Source organism: Cricetulus griseus, chromosome 4 (genome assembly GCF_003668045.3).
Source record: "Cricetulus griseus strain 17A/GY chromosome 4, alternate assembly CriGri-PICRH-1.0, whole genome shotgun sequence".
Taxonomy (NCBI): domain Eukaryota; kingdom Metazoa; phylum Chordata; class Mammalia; order Rodentia; family Cricetidae; genus Cricetulus; species Cricetulus griseus.
Window position 1 is genome coordinate 116,938,175 of NC_048597.1, and position 16,917 is coordinate 116,955,091.

At 44.7% G+C, this 16,917-nt stretch overlaps 1 protein-coding gene across 3 annotated transcripts in view; it reads right to left on the reverse strand.

Annotated features, from left to right (window-relative positions):
* Zkscan1 (zinc finger with KRAB and SCAN domains 1) overlaps window positions 1-16,174 on the reverse strand; it is a 37,976-nt gene extending 21,802 nt beyond the window's left edge. For 2 of the 3 annotated variants that reach the window (XM_027415224.2, XM_027415218.2), the window contains exons 1-5: window positions 16,034-16,174; window positions 6,517-7,028; window positions 5,960-6,110; window positions 2,826-2,917; window positions 2,438-2,564 (exon numbers count right to left, since the gene is read on the reverse strand). In XM_027415224.2, coding sequence (XP_027271025.1) covers window positions 2,438-2,564; window positions 2,826-2,917; window positions 5,960-6,110; window positions 6,517-6,939 — 793 coding nt within the window. In that variant the 5' untranslated portion in view covers window positions 6,940-7,028; window positions 16,034-16,174. The remainder of the gene's footprint in view (window positions 1-2,437; window positions 2,565-2,825; window positions 2,918-5,959; window positions 6,111-6,516; window positions 7,029-16,033) is intronic. The other variant, XM_027415219.2, reaches the window with a different exon arrangement.
* Between the last annotated feature and the right edge of the window lie 743 nt (window positions 16,175-16,917).

A 16,917-nucleotide genomic window follows, 5' to 3' on the forward strand; every position in this document is an offset into this window, starting at 1 on the left:
GCATAGTGGTGCACACCCAGCATTCAATAGGTTGAGGCAGGAGAATTACCAGTGACAGACCAGTGTGGGCTAGATAGCAAGAGCTATCTCAAGGGAAAATGGGCATGGTGAGGAGTGAGCAGGGAAAGTTACGGAAGGAAGGGACATGAAATTGAGAAGCTTTAGGGTTCTTCTATCATATGCTCACCTGATAACTAATTTGAAAGAAAACATACTTAGCAAATCACAGCTGGCCGTGGTGGCACATGCCTATAATCACAGCACTCTGAAGGCAGAGACAAGCAAATCTCTGGGAGTTTAAGGCTAGTCTGTTCTATATGGAGTTCCAAGATAGCCAGGGCTACATAGAGACTCTGTGTCAAGAAAGAAAAATAAGTCACATTGTAAGCTTAAAACCAGCACCAGAGAGGAAGAGGCAGGCAGATCCCTGTGAGTTCCAGGTCAGCCAGGGCCAAACAATGAGAAATTGTCTCAAAAATAAAAGACAATAGTAAGAAATAAAAATTCAGACTGCATTTCCAGCAAATATTTGTAAGTCTTACAAAAAGAGAAGAGGCAAGTCATTCTAAGGAATTGGCTAGTGGTGTTAGCAGAGGGAAGGCAACACAGACACTCCACAGTTCTGTCACATTTTATCAACAAGGAGACAGCAGGTAACAAGGAGCCCTGAACCCAGTAGATTATGGGGCCTCTTGACATAGCAAGCAGTTTTTCTCCACCAGGAAGAACAGCACAGAGCTACCTGAGCTCTTGTAACAGAGAAGGGATGAAGGAGCTATCTTCACCAACTGATAGCTGAGACTTACAGTAAAGAAACAACTCCTGAGACTGTAATTAGAAGAACCAGAAAACAAATTTTACAGTGTAGATTTAACCTTTGTATTTTAACAGCCAGCATACTAAAAGTCTGAAATTTAATTTTTATTGTATACTACTATATCCCATGTGTCACTATGTAAAAGAAAAACCTAACAGTGTGTGTGTGTGTGTGTGTGTGTGTGTGTGTGTGTGTGTGTGTGTGTGTGTGCGTAGCTGTTTTGCCTGCATGTGTATGTCTATGTATCAGGTACATGCCTGATGCCTGCAGAAGTTAGAAGAATCTCTTGAATCTGGAGTTACAGATGGTTGTGTGTGAGTTACTATGTGGGTGTTGGGAATTGAACCTAGGTTCTCTGGAAGAGCAGCCAGTGCTCTTCACTGCTGAGCCATCTCTTACGCCCCTTAGCACCCCTTAAAATATTTATTTATTTATTTATTTATTTATTTATTTATTTATTTATTTAGTATTTTGTGTGTGAACCATGATGTATATGTGGAGGTCAAAATACAAATTGTGAGAATTCAGTTTTCTCCTTTCCACATGTGGGTCCTGGGTCTGAACTCAGGTTGTTAGGTTTGGCAGCAAGTGTCCTTTCCCTATTGAACCACCCTAGTGGCCCCTCACTTTGCTTTTAAGTGAAGACTCCAAGAGGGTCTGCACCATCCCAGCAGGCTCCTGAATGCTGTGACTATAACTGGTAATACCTAATCTTTGATTTATTGATGAAGTCACCAAAATTACTCCACCAACTGCTGAGAAGAGAAAGCTGGTCTACCTCTTTTGAATCTCAAGCAAAGGTCCTTGACTAGCTGGACAGTTCTCAAGAGTGTTCCTTTTGTTTTTCCTTCAATTCTAGCAGTGATAGCTTATAAACAAAGACCAGTTCTTGATTTCTATTCAGTATAAAGAACAAGCACCTAAAAACCATCTGCCCCTTTACACCAGTTTTCAAACCAAACCTGAGCTTCTCCAGTAAAACCCTTTCTCCACACCCACTTTGCTCATCCTCCCTCACCCACCCAAGGTGGAGCTCTTGTTATAAGATTTCCTTTGGGCTTCTGGTGGCAGAATGTCCTAAGTCTAAGATCTAGGAGAGGCCCATGCTACAGCTGTCAGCTGAATGGGTCATTTTATCTATCTGATGCTCTTAAAAGTACTCCACTCTTCTTACACTCTCAGCACCGAGAGTTCTTCATAGAAGATCAACATTGGATTTGGACCTGGGAACCTGGCTAAATGACTGCAACATGAATATTGAGTAATCTCTACAGAATAGAAAAAGACAGACATCCAGGGAGGATGGATGTCTTGGTAAATTTGGGAACATGGTAAAAATGGGCTGGAACTGGTGGTCAGTTTGCTTGGCTACCTCTACTATGACAGAGGAAAGCTGAAGCACCAGAACAGAAAGAATCCTCCCAGGGAACTGAGAGACTCAGAGCACAAGAGTTTATTTCTGATTTCAAAGACCAGAATGACCTAGAGGTAACAAACCTCAAGGCACTAGGGAGTTGGAGTACCAAGCCTTTGGAACTCAACAAACACAAATGTTATCCCTTGCTAACCAACACAGAAATAAAACAATCTTAGCAGACAGGAATTCTGCATCAGTCTTACCCTGGGAAAACACATTCCCCAAATTCTCCTGCCTGCTGTCCCTATTGAGATTCCTCCGAGCCAGGTTCTGACATCCCCATTCCTCCAGGATGAGGGACACGGCCATGTCCTCGATCTTCACCATTGCCTGAAATAACAGGAGATCCCCATGCTCAGCAAACCTGAGGTTAGGGACAGAGCTGATGGCAGGACTGTGGGACACTAGAAGAGAACACATGGCCAGACCCTGGTGGACTGAAGGGGTTATGGTGGAAGGACACTAACATTGAGGGGAGTAGGGCTTTTCTGTGGGTACCAAGAACAAGGGACCTGGTAGACCCTCTTAAGATATGCTCCAAGAAAGGGGTAGATACCGGGTCTCAGGAGGGAAGCGGGGCCCACAGCTCACCTGGGAATCTGCGGTCAATAGTGCAGATGCCATCGCCTGGTCTCTGGGATTCCCCTCATGATGAGGGGCAGGAACATGGGTGACAGGGAGAGCTGAGGAGGAGAAAGGGGCTGTGAGTCAAACAGCTCTTCTGTGAGCCTCTCTCAGTGAAGAGCCCTGCATTCTCCTTCCTATACCAGCATATTCACTGTTTGATGTTTAGCTACTAAAAAGATAGCTCCACAGGATACCATTGAAGGAAGCAAGACTTCAGCTTCCCAGAGACCTTTACTCTTAAATTGGAGCCACGAGGAGCTCTTAAAAAGGGTCCTTAAAATCACCAGGTCCAAACTTTAAAAGGAGAAAATGAAGCCCTGAAAAGGGTAATGACCATGTAACGACACTCAGTTTAGAATGATAGGTCCAGTCCAAAACCCGGGTTCCTAGTCTCAGCTTTCATCAGTAGCTTGTACTTTCTCCAGCACAAGAGCAGCACCAGGTACTAGACTCCCTTTTCTGCCTATACTGTGGACAACACATCTTCAAGATCACAGGTACACCGAGCATGGATGGGGAAGAAGGGACCTTCATACTTGTAAGTGCATTTGTGTCATTCTGACCCTTTCCCCCTTTTATTTGGCCATGGTAGCTGTTTGATACAACATACACTCTGTTTTAGTGTTGATGAGACATACAAATGCAGGAAGGCATGGATCAAAACACAAAACAAAAAACAACTATCAACTATATGCAATGAGTAACAAGAATAAAAAAATTCAACCGTAACATTAAAATTTCTCACTTCCCTGCCCTTCATCAAGCCTCATTAGATTTGGACACAGGATGGTACCAGCTACAAAGGACCACAGAAATAGACGACTCAATCACTACACCTAGCTGTTTCCACCTGTGAGGTAAAATACACACAAGAACAAGACTCCAATTAGCCCTTCTCAGAGTTAGGACATTGGAAGGTGAACAAGAGAGGAAACTGAAACAAGTCCTTGACTCAATTCTTTCAAAAACAGTTTAGTAAATAATAAATCTAGTTGCAGTTTCTAAAACCACTTCCTTAACTACCTGAAGCAACAATCTGGTGCTGAGAGCCCGAGTATTCTCCCCAGCTGACACCCAGTGACACTGCTGTAACATCTGCTTGTGGAGTACTCAAGAGTCCCGGAAGAGACTCGACATAGGTGGAGTTAAACATTTACAGCTGCACATGTCTGCTGGCTGTCTTCCAGGACGCCTGAGAGAGAGAATGCTTCTTCAGGCTCTATCCTCTAATAGCCCTCCTCTAAATGACCTCACAAATAAAGACACTGGTGAGGAACATACTTTAACTCTTCCATAATTCTGTAACAATGTGGGGCTGGAGAGATGGCTCAGTGGTTAAGAGCACCGCCTGATCTTCCAGAGGTCCTGAGTTCAATTCCCAGCAATTACATGATGGCTCACAACCATTTGTAATGAGATCTTGTGCCCTCTTCTGGCCTGCAAGGATACATGCAGACAGAACACTGTATACAAAAAAAAAAAAAAAAAAAAAAAAAAAAAAAAAAAAACAAAAAAAAAACCACACTTTAAAAAAGAGAGAGAGAAAAAGAATGTGTGTGTGTGTTCCATCCAGTGCTCAGGTGCCAATAGAGGCCAGAAGAGGGGAATCAGATCCCCTGAGGCAGGAGTTAAACAATTTTGAGTAGCCTGAGGTAGGTGAATGCTGGCCCTCTATAAGGGCAGCAAGATCTCTTTAACTGCTGAGCCAACTATCCAGCAATAATAATTACAATTTTGAGAACTGTTTTGATATTCTATGCACCTGCTTTACTTTAAACTCTGATTTAAAAAAAAAGTGTCTATTTCTGTAAGGTGGACTGAATGGAGACACCAACCAAATGCAATAGATTTTTATAGAAATCCTCAACTAGCATTGTTCTCATTTCCTCAGTCAAAAGGAAAATTGTTCCTATTCTTCTCTTCCATGTGAAAAATTTAAAAGTAATCTTTTAAAGAATGTAATAAACATTTTATATATTTTAAATAAATGGATCTTTAGTAGCCAGGGCTGCACAGAGAAACTCTGCTTGAAAAAAAAAAAAAAAAAAAAACCCCAAAAGACAAAAACACCCCCCCCAGGCAATCTTTAGAAGGATTTACAACCCTTACAAAATTATTTAAGAAACACTAACTCAAGTATTTCAAAACCCAGGCTGGAAGCCAGGGCCGGGGCACACACTCAGTACTCAGGAGACTGAAGCAGGAGGACTAGAGTTAGCAGGCAGCCTTCGGCTACATAACAAGACCTTGTCTCAGACCACTGAGGCTGGAAATAATATATCGTTTGTTCTAACACCTTCCACTCAGAACTCTGCTGGACATCGGGATGCACACAGTTCAACAGGTGATGTAATGTTCACCAAGGATATGGCACATAGTCCACTTACCTCCTTAATAAACAACATTCAGCCTAAGACGGGTCTATGAGCTATGCTATCATAAAAAGGCATAATAACCAAGCAAGCATGCTTCTTTATGAGGCTACCTGGTAACATGGAGAGCGGCACTTCCATCTGAGACCATTTATTTGCTCCCCTTTCCCCATCCTTTTCTTTTTCTTCCCCAAGACAGGGTTTTACTGCATAACAGTCTTGGCTGTCCTGGAACTAGCTGGCCTTGAACTCATAGAGTTCTGCTTGCCTCTGCTGGGATTAAAGGTACACACTACCACCTCCCAGCCTTCCCATTCTTTTTTGTCTAGAGGGCGAATGGGTGAGATCTCATGCCCTCACTGACCTGGGCTGACCTCAAACTTATTGTAGTTGAAGATGACCCTGAAATTCTGAACCTCCTGTCCTTAGTGTTACAAGCATGTACCATGCCTGCTTTTTTGTTTTGCTTTGAGTCAGGATCTCACTATGTGCCCATGGCTGGCCTAGAACTCATTATGTATACCGCCAGGCTGTTCTTGAACTCAGAACAGCTTCTGTCTCTACAAGGCTAGGATTAAACAAGTGTGCCACCATGCCTCATTTCATGCACAGTTGGTGATGGAACCTAGTGCCTCATGTACGAGGAGGGGCAAGCACTCTACCAACTACGCCATACCACTAACCTACATATTTCCTTCTCTTCTATGAGTGAACCCAGCTTCTTACCTCGGGATGGCAAGGGGCGAGGCTTCCGAGATGCATGCTTGAAGTGAGAGTGGGTAGCTTCGTGATGGTCAAAGCTTGAGGACTCCTGAACTGGATCCAAAGGCACCATCCCCCTGGCAAGCATCTCCGGCCCATGAACTTGACCCGGGACCTGGGGGGAAAGAAAACGGTTTCTGGGTAAAACTTCTGGTTGGCCTGAACTCCTAATCTTCCTGCTTCAGCATCTCACATTCTAGGATTGTGTGCATGAAGCTCCATGCCTGGCCAAGTAAATTACTTTTAAAATAGGAATTAGGAATATTAAAGTAAAGGTTCTAAGTGTGCCAATGGATGCAGCCAGAACACCCCCCCCCCCCCCCGCCATGGTTAGCCACTGAACCCAGAACCTCAAAAATGTCATGCACATGTTCTAGAACTGAGCCATACTGCCCATTCCCCAGAATTCTTTGAAAGAGCCCAGGGGAGCAGGGGAGCCAGAACAACTGCCGCAAACACACTCTCTGAGCCAACTCCTAAGTCCACACCCTTTTTACACACAACAGGTCCCCTCTTTTTACCTGCTGTCCTGACAGATCAAGTTCCAAGTCTTCTAGAAGAGTCACAGCCTCCTCTCCGCTGTCGGGCCGGTACTCCTGCAGCCAGACTTGCAGCTCTTTGGGAAGGATGGACAGGAACTGCTCCAGCACCAACAGCTCCAGGATCTGTTCCTTGCTGTTGATTTCAGGTCGAAGCCACTGATGACAAAGTTCCTTTAGTCGATTCAGAGCTTCTCGAGGCCCGAAAGTGTTCTGGTAACAGAAGCGCCTGAACCGCTGGCGGAATACCTCTGGGTCGGGTGGTGGTGTCTCCTGCACACTGGAGTCCTGCCCCCACATGTGGTCTTCCTCATCTTCCTCTTCCACCTTCACGATGACAATACCGTCCTTCTCCTGTGCGGCCTGTGGCGACAGACCAGTGGCTTCCCTTGACTCAGCAGTCATCGTTCAGGCTCAGGAAGTAGTAGGCTCCAACAGGGTCAGGCTGGGGTCTCTGTCCAAGCCACTGTTCTCTATTGGTCTCTGCACTACTCCTACAGGCAAACAAGTAGTAAAGACATGGTTTAAAGTAACCTGGAAGCAGAGGACAGTGGGGCCCTAGTCTCAAGGGCCTACTAGTCTAGCATTCTCCATGAGCTCCTGGCTAATGGGAGGTGCTGCCTCAAAAACTGAGGAAGGCCAGGCAGTGGTGGCGCACGCCTTTAATTCCAACACCAGGGAGGCAGAAGCAGGTGGATCTCTATGAGTTCGAGGCCAGCTTGATCTACAGAGCTAGTTCTAGGACATTCAAGACTAAACAAAGAAACCCTGTCTTGAAAATCAACAACAAACAACTAAAAAGAACAACAAAAACAAACAAAAAACAACAAAAAGAAACTGAGGCAGACAGCACCTGAGGAACAATACCCACGACTGTCTTCTGGCCCCCATATGTACCCACACATTTATGAGAATGCTCATATGTGTGCATACACAGAGTAACCTGTGTTACTTATCCTTCATACAAGACACTAAGAATGTTTCTAAACATAAAGGAGAAAATCACCATAGAGCCACACTGGCCTTGGTATCACTTCTGATATTAAGGTTTGCAAACATAAGCTTTCTATGGGTGGCCTCTATCCTCAGGGTGTTTGCCTTTAGTCAGAGCAATGTACTTCCAGGGAGACAGCAGATCACAAAAATGGGGACATTTACAATGCTTAGTCCAGTGAATGCCAAGAGCTAGGTTAAGCATAGCATACATAGGTACCATCTACCCCCACCCCAAGCCTAGCTGACAAAAAAAAATATTATCTGTATACAGACAATATAAGTGGAGTTTACAATGCTTAATATTCTCAGCAGCAGATGTGCACATAACACTGAAGCCAAATTTGAAGACAAGACTTGCTAATGCACCACCTAGCTACTTTTATTACGTTATGAGTGTTGTGGTGGGCCTAAGGCTGCAGTTTCCATATTGAATACAGAAAACAAGTGTCAGAGCATCTACTTTAAAAGTGAGGGCTGGGGATCTGGCATAGTCTGCAAAGCACTTGCCTAGCATGCACACATGAGGCCAGCTTTGCATAAACCAGGTATGGTGACACACTTGTAATCTAAGAGTTCAAGGTCAAGGTCATCCTCAGCTACATGGCACACTCAGAGCCAGTGTGGGATACCTGAGACCCCTTTAAGGGAGAAAGAGAAAGGGTCCTGGAGGAGAAGGGAAAAGGAAGGAGGGATATAGGAGGAGATCTATATCTGGGAACTTGAGAGTCAGAGGCAAGAGAATCAGGAATTCAAACTTAGAACAATTAATTCCAGACCAGTCTGGGCAGCAGGAAGCTATCTTAAAATACAAAAACCAAATGCTGGGCATGATGGTGCATGCTTTTAAGCCCAGCATTCAGAAGACAGAAGCAGGTGGATCTCTGAGTTCAATGTCAGTCTGGTCTACAGATCAAGATCCAGGACAGTGAGGGTGACATAGACAAAAACTCTGTCTCAGAAAACCAAAGCCAACCACCCACTCCCCCCAAAAAGTGAGATAAATTAAGTCATATTTTAACCTACAGAGAGGTCACTTGGTCTAAATGGTGAGCTGTCACATTCCACATTAGGTACCTTACATCCCAAGAGAAGAACCTCTTCTCTCAACTTGCTTGTTCAGTTTGGATTCTGTGCCGTTCCCTTGCTTAACTGAGCTATATTATGCAAAAATAACTGATTATTCTGTCTGGTCGCCTAATCTCTTCATAAGAGGGACTGGCAACTTTAAAGACTTGAGGAAACTGTAATCAGAGGACTCATGATGTAAAAAAAAGAATGGCATAGCTGAAGCTTCGCTGAGAGCAACAGCCCAGCCACACAAGAGACAAAACCCACTGCCGACCTACACCAAGATAAGAAGCATCAATGACCAGAAAGCAGGTGGCTTTTAAAATGTGTGAGTGGGGCTGTGGATATATCTTACATCACAGTGCTTATCCAGTGTGATTGAGGGAGGGCTAAATGCATGGTACCACCAAAAGGAAAAAAGAAAGTCTGGAAATAATGATTATAAAATGAAGTATTCCTATTGTTACAAAATGCTAACTGCCAAAAACAAAACAAAACAAAAAACAAACAAACAAACAAACAAACAACAATTATCAATCACCTTGGAAATCATCTTTTTTTTTTTTTTTGCGACTGGGTTTCTTTGTGCAATAGCAATGGCTGACTGTAACTCATTCTGTAGACACGGCCTTGAATTCAGAGATCTGCCTGCCTCTGCCTCTCCACTGCTAGGATTAACGGTGTGCACCACCACCACCACCTTGCTCTGAAATCATTTTTAATGCGTACACCCTTCCTGAAAACACTTATGTGTATGTGCACCTTTGTGAATTTATGTGCACCAGGTTATGTTGAGAACACTGGATCCACATCACAAGATGAAAACCTATTTGCCTGGCATGCACACACAAATAAAGAAACCTTTAAAAAACTAACTTGAAACTATTTTCTAACTCATTAAAAAATTTTCCAAATGAAGAATTTCAATGGAAATTTGTCTTACCCATCCCGGGGATTGCTCAGGTCATCAGGCCTGGTGGCAACTACATTTACTTACCCGACAAGCCAGATATCTCCCAAGGTTGGTATTGAAGTCATTAGTAATAATAAGCCTTAACTTTCTGGTTAGTCTGCAAGAACTAACCAGATTTTTGGAAACCTTAATGCCCCATGACATTTAAATCTTACACAGGAGGGGCTGGGGAGACGGCCTGAATTGTCAAGCCTGAGGATATAGGTTCCTTCCCTGGTATCCACAGGAGGAAGGAGAGAAACAATTCCTGCAAGCCATCCTCTGACCTCCACAGACATGCCCCAGCCCTCACACTAAATGAAAAAAAAAAAAATAAAAAAATAAAAAAAAAAGAAAGAAAAAAGGAATCTTACACTTGGGTAGGGGTACTGCTATTTTTGTCTCTTCTACTATTAAAAGTAGGGGCAATTATGTGATTTGTAATCCCTACCACCATGTTTGCTGTAACACACTATCAGAAATATTTAATAAATACTGGTTGAATTAATTTTAAAAAAATGTGGAAAATGAAGATTTGCTGAGCATGATTACTGCAATCCTCCCATGTGAATGCACTAATCTTTGGAAGTATTGTTTTCACTCCTACACCCATCAAAACCACAGCATTGTGGGGCCAGCGATATGGCTCTGTAGGTAAAGGCAATTGCCGTTAAGCCTGATGACCTGAATGGATCCCTGAGACTAACATAGTGGAAAGAAGACTCCTGAAAGCTGTTCTCTGGCCTCAATCTCCTCATACTGACTTAACTGCACCCAAATAAATAAATATAATTAAAAAAAAAGTAAGAGCAGGCAGTGGTGGCATACACCTTTAATTCCAGCACTCAGGAGGCAGAGGCAGGTAGATCTCTGAGTTCAAGGAGGACAGCCTGGTCTACCCAGAGAAACCCTGTCTTGGGGGGATGACAAGAGGGAACTAAAAAACCCTACAAAACAAAACAATCAAATTAATTTCAGAAATGAACCATCTGTTTCACAATGAGTCAAACCAAGAGCTGTTTTTTTTTGGGGGGGGGGGTTTGAGACGGTTTCTCTGTGGCTTTGGAGGCTGTCTTGGAACTAGCTCTTGTAGACCAGGCTGGTCTCAAACTCACAGCGATCTGCCTGCTCCTGAGTGCTAGGGTTAAAGGCGTGCGACACCACCACCAGGCTTAAACTAAGAGCTTTTTAAGATAAATTAGCTTTTATGCTATGCAAGGCTGGGGACCAAACCCAGGGCCGTATGCATGCTAGGAAAAGTGCTCTGCTACTGAGCTTTGTCCCCAGTTCAAGCCAATACTTTTAAACTAGGAATGCATTTATAATTATATGGGTCTCACTTAAAAATACTGATTAGAATTGGTAGAAATGGGATCATACACTAACATAAAAATTACCTTTCAGTAGTAATACAACATACTAACTATTGAGAACGGAACAGTCATACAATTTTTGTAGGTAGCTGGTTTTAAAGTTTTTTACTAAAATTTTTCATTTATTTTACATACCAACCATTTTCCCCTGTCTTTTCATTCCCTCCTCTACCCCCCCCCCATTCAGAAAGGGGCAGGCCTCCCATGGGCATCAACAAAACATGGCATATCAAGTTGAGGCAGCACCAATAGCCCGGCCCCGCCCCCCCACCCCCCACCCCCGCCATCAATACTGGGCGAGGCAATCCTGCATGGGGAATAGGTTCCAAAAAGCCAGCTCATGCCACTGCAAGGGACCCCACAAATAGACCAAGCTACACAACTGTCACCTGCACGTAGATATTTGTGTATATTCAAACATGCACAGTGAGCCATGGGAGGTCAGAGGGCAACTTTCCAGAGTCTCCTACCACGTGGGTCTGGAGGACCGAATTCAAGTCTATCAGGCTAGGTGGGAGGTACCTTTACTTGCTGAGTCACCACACTAGCTCTCGGGAGTAGGGACTGTTTTGACAATCTCCTCCATATGCTGTTTCATTTCCAGGTGTTTCAGTTCAGTGATGATTTCTTTCCATCCCAGTACACACAAAGGTCAGTGTAGTATTGTTAGAGAACTCTTCTGTCCCCTCAATTATAGTCTAGGAGTCTCTGATACATCAGTTTTCAAGGGCCTCCTCCTTTGAGAGACATTCTACCCCTCTATTCCAGCCCTACTGCACTCCTCCTGTTAGTACTGTAACCCCTTAGTTCTAGTTATATGGATCCATGCATGGGCTATGATCAATGACATCACTCTTGCCGAGAACAACACTGACTCCATTTATCAACTCTGTCAGTCAACGTTTTACTCACCCTTCAAGATGCACATTACCTTCTGGTTGGTCTAGCTTAAACAAGGGGAGGAGGAGCTGAGCTGTACACATGGGGAGAACCATCCCTGCTATTTCAGTTCCTCTTCCACCCTCTTCTTCAACAGTGAGCAGCCCTGAGAGATATTCTACTGGTATCTCACCTTCGGTGCCTTGAATTAATCTTACCTTCTTTGAGTCCTCCCTCCTCAAATGTACTGACTCTTCCAGAACCAGAATGAATTGTTGTTTCTGTTACTATTATTATTATTATGGTTTTTTGAGACAGGGTTTCTCTGTGTAGCTCTGGCTGCCCTGGAACTCTGTAGACCAGGCTAGCCTTGAACTCAGAGATCTGTCTATTTCTGCCTCCCGAGTGCTGGGATTAAAGACGTGTGTCACCACCGCCCTGCTGAGTGAATTATTTTTGAGACAGGGTCATACTATGTAGCCCTGGCTGGCCTCCAACTCCCTATGTAGTTGAGGATGACCTTTAACTGGTGATCTTGTTGCTCTGATTTCTGAATGCTGGGATTACAGGCATGAGCCATCATACTTGTTTTATGCAATGCTGGGGATGGAACCCAGGGCTTCATGAATGCTAGGCAAGCAGTCTACATGATGCTACATACATAACTCCCTGAGTGAAATAACTCTTTGTTCTTATTTACTGCTTAATCCAAGTTCAAGCCTGGCCTCTTTGGTTCTCCACTTCTATTTTCTCTCTGTGTACCCGTAATTACTTGCTACTTCACTCTGATTATTTCCCTAAAACTTTACAGCCCCAGTTAATGGCTACATTTTGTTTCCACTTCCCCTTCAAGCATCACCTCCCATCAACCTTCCCACTGAGCAGAATGACTCTAAAACCAGCACCTCAATCATGCTCTGCCCAGCCCTCTACCTTTTCAAATCCCACTTACCTTGCAAACCTAAGCTAAAGTGCCACTTGTCCACCATTGATGCTCAAGAACATTTGCAGGTGCCAAATAACACACTGAGCACTTCGATGAGCAACATACCAACAGTCTTAAGAGGCACTACAATTACCATCTTGCTTTGTAATGTGAAAACTGCAGTTTACAGACAGTAAATTACCTACCTAAGCTCTCAGAGCAAGTAAATACTAGACCAGGACCTGAAACTAAACCTGCCACATCTTGGGACAAGTTCTTTTTGTTTTTCTTTTTCCAGCATGAGTGTGATATGTCTGTGTGTGGAGGTCAGAGGTTGATAGTGGGTGTCTTCCTCAGTTGCTCTGCACCTTATTGAGGCAAGGCCTCTTACCTGAGCCCAGAGCTTGCTGACTTGGCGAGGCTAGCTGGCCAGCCTCTCACCTGGCTTTTCACGTGGGAGCTGGGATCTAACCTCAGAGCTTCATGCTTGTGCAACAAAGCATGTTACCAACTGAGCCATCTCCCCAGCCCCACGTACTAATAGCTATTACTTTTGCAGTGCTGGGATCAAACGCAGGTTTGGTGCATGCTCAGTGCTCTACCTTTGAGCTACAATGCCTGCCCAAACACTCTTTTAAGAAAAATGCATGGCAGGAGGCTCAAAAGCTCAAGATATGTTTGTATTATAAACTGAGTTAAAGGCCAGCCTGGACAACTTTGTGAGACCCTGTCTGACATGAAAGTATGAGCCAGGTGTGGGGGCACAGATGTAATCACAGCACTTTGGGAAGTAGAAGCAGGATGACAGGAAGCTCAATGACACCCTGGGCTACAGGAGACACGATATCAAAAACACAAACACCAACAAAACCAGTACAAAATACAAAAAAGGAGGGATGTAGGGACATAACACATGAAGTCTAAGGCCCTGCGTTGAGTCAACCAAGACCGAATTGAATTTACCATGTTACTACTTTTTTGCATGTTCATTTTCCATCCCATGTTTCTTCAAATTAAACAAATTGACTTATGAAACTCTTGAGAAAAGTTTCTGGCACTTCAAAGGCACTGAGGAAGTTCTGCTTTTTAAAAATGAACTTAAGGGTTGGGTGGTACAGTGTCATGGCAGAGCCCTTGCCTAGCATATACAGGCCCTAGGTTCAACCTCAGCACAGCAAGACAGAAAACAGGCCCAAAACAGGTGTAGTGGGGCATGTCTATATTCACAGCACTTTAGAGGGGGAGGCGGGGCCAGCCTTGCCTACGTCGTGAATTCGAGGCAGACAGGGCTACTTCAGAAAACAAAACAAAAAAACATTTAAAAAGTAAGTTCAAGAGATGTAATTGTACATTACAATTTTCAGCCTAAGATTATCAATGGAAGAAATCCTGTAACAGTGAAGGCAGCATGAGGCCACACATCCTTTGAGTGAGCTACTTAACCTCTCTGGTTTCCAGTGCTCTTATTAACAATGGAGTAGGGACAGAGGAGAGAGGCAAGAAAACCACCTTTGGGGGTTCCCCTGAGAAACATATTCTGACATATCATCTTCTTCAGGAAATATCACAGCCTACTAACCAGAACTCACCAGAGAAAAGACAAATGACTTTCTGTCAAGACTCGGGGCTCCAAGCTTGGTTTATTTCAAAGGTTGTTTTCTCAAAGTCCAGTATTTCTTCTATGGCACAGTCTTGAAAGTTTAAATAAATGATTCTCTATTTTATTAATATGAAAAAGCTTGTCTTTAAAAAGTAGCCTAATGTGGTGACAAGTGCCTGTAAGCCCTGCACTGCAGAGGCAGTAGCTGGAATTCCAAGGTCAGACAGGATTGGAGAGACCCTATTTTTTAGGATACTTAAAAGAATATCGATACCACTGAGTGCAGAATGAAAAGCAAGATTTAGTACACTGGCCTGGTTGTATTATAATATAGTATAAGCCATTTGAAAAATTTATGAATGGAGAGATTAAGTAAAAAATTAACAAGATAACAGTATTTACTAGCAGGTGTCTCTGTAATTTTCAGAAAGGCGAAACTGGCCAGGCGGTGGTGGTGGTGCACGCCTTTAATGCCAGCACTTGGGAAACAGAGACAGGCGGATCTCTGTGAGTTCAAGTCCAGCCTGGTCTACAGAGTTCCAGGACAGGTTCCAAAGCTACAGAAAAACCCTGTTTCAAAAAACAAAACAAAATCCCAAAACTTAAAGGTGTGTATGTGAACAATGAGTAAGGACCTTGTGTAGTAATTCAAGGGTGACACAAGCCTGAAGAACCCTTCTGGATAAATCTTCACTATAGATCCCTTGTAATAAAGCTATTTTCCCACATTTGGCTGGCTCTTCTAGTAACTTTACTTGTTGATTTGGTTACACTGAATTCTTCACAATTCAACAAGTATTTATTGACTGCCTCCAGTCCGCCTAGCATTGCCCTGAACAATAAATGCTTTCTTTGGTCCCAGGCCATCCAACAGCCACCGTCTATAGCGTGCGTGTGTGTGTGTGTGTGTGTGTGTGTGTGTGTGTGTGTGTGTGTGTGTGTGTCGTGTGCTCGCGCGTGTGCGCGTGTGCGTAGGGAAGGTAGGAGAAGGATGGGGAGAGTCAAGTTAAGCGATTTGATTTTTTTTTTCCAGTTACATTTGACCAACTTCACTCGTTTCAAATTTGGAAGTGCCATTCTGAGCAGAGGTAGTTAATTTTTACGGATCATAAAACTGACAGTTGGCAAATGTCTTGTCTCATTCAAGGTCATTGAGCTGGTCAATCTCCTACTGCCCGAATGTCATTCCCTGATACCTTTCGAATCTCACCCACTACAATCAAGCAAGGCGAACTAAAAACTATTTTCTAGACAGCACCATTTAAAAAGCTTAAACCAGCAAGGACTTTCGGAGCGGCCTATAAAGCCGAGAGCCGGTTGTGGTCAGGCTTGCAGCGCTTTGGCTCAGTGCGGTCTGCAGACGTCGGCAGGCCCACACGGTGCGCATAGCCCGTCTGTCTCCGTCTGTCTCACTCTCCCAGGGACCCGGGGCGGGGGAGTGAGGGCAGCAACAAAACCAAAGCCGCGCCACACACTGCTCCCCGCGGGCACAGCAAACGGCGACGGAGGAGCGGGAGAGGGATCCACACACGGAGACCTCGTTCTCAGAAACGTCACGCGCAGACGACGACACGGCGGGGCTCCCCACTGACCCCGGGATGCCAGCACCCCGGCATCGGCGGGGCTCCGTTCCAAGCCCCCCGGGGGCTCTCAGGGCCCACCCTCGCGGCCCGCCCGTCCTCGCCAGAGTCCGCCATGAGACTCACCGTGAGTCTCCGGAGCGGCCTGGGGACAGCGAGCCACCAAGCACGGCTGACTCCCGGGCTCAACCCGGCCGAAGGGCACCGCGCACCAACCTAGGCCCTCCCAACGCCTCGCCACAGACACAATGAGTCACAAAGACCGGAAGTAAGTCAGCACCTCACCTTCCGGGACCGCGCCGCGCTTCCGGGTCTTCTCTAGGAACGCGGGAGGACTTTGCATCTCGGCTTCTGAGTTTCTTGCCCTGGGGTCCCCCACCACCCCTACCCCGCAGAGCCTTGATTGCCGTCCTCAGTTTCCGAGGCCACAGATGGAGATGGTGGAGTCTTCCTGTCCAGGGCGTCAGTTTTTGTTTTGTTTTGTTCTTTTCTGTTGCAGTGCCTTCAGCCCTATACTTGTTACTTTCTCCCCGTCTTTTCCATCTTAGGCAGTAATTACAGTTATTATCAAGCAATAATAATAGTAATTGTACGTCTGTGACAGAGGAGCTGGAGCAAGGGTGTACACAAAGGAAGATCAAAGTGAGGCCAGGGGTGGCTGGTTTCACAAATCAGCCCTGGTTAGGTGTGCCAGTTGAGTGCGTGGTGGTTTCAAATACTTGGCCCATGGACAAAAGGTTATCTTTCTGGTAAACAAGCTTACTTATAAGGATTCTGACCTTTGCTCTCGGAGAGTATGCCATTATAGCAGTTTACGAGGATTTTTCAGAGGGATCACAGACACTCTCACCTTCAAGGTGTTTTCCTAACCTATGACAATATCTGCCGTCATTTCTCTTTGGTGGGAAATGCAGATATAAGGTTACCTCTAAATCCACAAAAGAGAGGCCATATCCAGGAACTTGAACGCTACTTCTTGGGGAAGATAACTTTATAAAAAAAATACTTCA